Genomic DNA, 1,722 nt, shown 5'->3' with positions numbered 1-1,722 from the left:
GTAAATTTATGGCAAACCAAAAAGGTAACCCAGTGGCTGGTTTCCTGCTTGGAATTTTTTTAAACAATTCAAATATATATCATGCTTGTCCAGTTAATGTAAGTACAATAATTTCATAAAATCCTATAATAAATGAAACAAAAAAAATTTCTTTCATTGTAGCACGATGTAATTGTAGAAAAGGTTACCATCAGTGAAATAGATTATAAATTGACCAAGATCCTACCGTTTCCAGAGGGTGAATACTTGTTTAACTTTACCTGGTCAGCATATGGCAAAGCGCGAGCTGTAGTTCAAATTTTTGGTAAACTATCATAAATAATATATTATGTAGCGACTTTCAAAAATAATAGATTTACCAATTAAAGTTATTCTTAAACTAAAGAAAGTAATTACTTATCCGCAGTGTTGGCTAATAGAGAAAAATAAATACAGAATTGTGCAATTTTAAAACAAACTGTTGGCACCGAATGAACAAATATGTTATTAAATGTAAATTAGAGCTTTTAAATGTTTATGTAAATAATTCAACCGTAAAATTAGGTGGTTTTCGATCAATGATATATTTAGTAATATAGACATAAAACTATAGTTAGTTTCTGCCAGTAACTACTAAAAATGAGTTGTGTTTTTAATTTTGCTTGGATACTTTTCGTCTTTTTGTTCTTGACCCATGTTGAATAAGTGAGTCTTACTACTTATTTAAACTTTATCGTTTTCTTATATGTTTCTTGATATTTTTTTCAAGATCCGCATGAAATTTGAATTTACAAACTTAAAATATGAAAATTTCGATAAGGAGTTCTGTGAATTTGAATATTGTTATTTGAAATCGATTAACCGAACTTACAAGTATTTATCACTAAGAGTAAATTTGCTTCAACTTCCCGTTACCAAATTTTCGGTAAGTTTACAAAAACAATATACAACTTGTATGAATAACCACGTTTTAAACACTTAAAAAAAAAATCATTATTTTTAGGTGCGATTCCAAATGCTCAAACGATTCAATGGCTATAAACCCTTTTTGTATGACACCACGGTTGATGGCTGCAAATTTTTGGCGAATCAAAAAATCAACCCAGTGGCAGGTTTCTTTTTTGGATTATTTTCAAAATATTCAAATATTAATCATACTTGTCCGTACGAAGTAGGTATAGTATATCAAAATGCTGTAAGAGATAAAAAAATAGTTTTCTTCTATTGCAGCACGATGTTATTGTAGATAAGGTTGCTGTTAATACAATGAATAATGGATTAACCAATGTTCTACCGTTTCCTGAGGGTGATTACTTGTACAACATAACTTGGATAGCCTACGGCAAACCCCGCGCCGTAGTTAAAGTCTTTGGCACCCTTTCATAAATAATATGTTTTATTCCCAAATGCAAAAAAAAATTCTTCGTGTCTAAAGACATTAACATCACAACTGTCTTGTATTAAAGGGTAAAATAAAATTGCAAAAGCAAAAAAGGTTCTTCTATGCCGAAATTGATATACCAATGTAGTATTTGAGAGTTAAACAAATATTAACCGCAGTTTTACTTAACCATTTTTTTATGAATTAGTTTATTCTAAATGATTAAAGAAATCTGTGCCAAGAGCACAGCTTATTTTAGGTTTACTTGAACCTATTTACCCATGAATTTTTGGTCAATTGTGTTTCCATTAATGGTAGAGTCATTTGTAATGTCATTTTACTCTTAATCTCTTTAAAATATG

General features: G+C 29.4%; 1 protein-coding gene across 1 annotated transcript; it reads left to right on the top strand.

The window, feature by feature from the left end:
- Positions 1-754: 754 nt before the first annotated feature.
- Positions 755-1,365, top strand: LOC6641726. Its single transcript, XM_002064444.4, has 3 exons — positions 755-904; positions 983-1,150; positions 1,210-1,365. Exons 1-3 carry the CDS (start codon positions 755-757, stop codon positions 1,363-1,365), a joined length of 474 nt encoding a protein of 157 aa, XP_002064480.4.
- Positions 1,366-1,722: the final 357 nt, after the last annotated feature.

Source organism: Drosophila willistoni, assembly GCF_018902025.1.
Source record: "Drosophila willistoni isolate 14030-0811.24 chromosome 2R unlocalized genomic scaffold, UCI_dwil_1.1 Seg200, whole genome shotgun sequence".
Taxonomy (NCBI): Eukaryota; Metazoa; Arthropoda; class Insecta; order Diptera; family Drosophilidae; genus Drosophila; species Drosophila willistoni.
The sequence above is the reverse complement of the archived record's forward strand: the minus strand, read 5'-3'. Positions and strand labels throughout refer to the sequence as shown.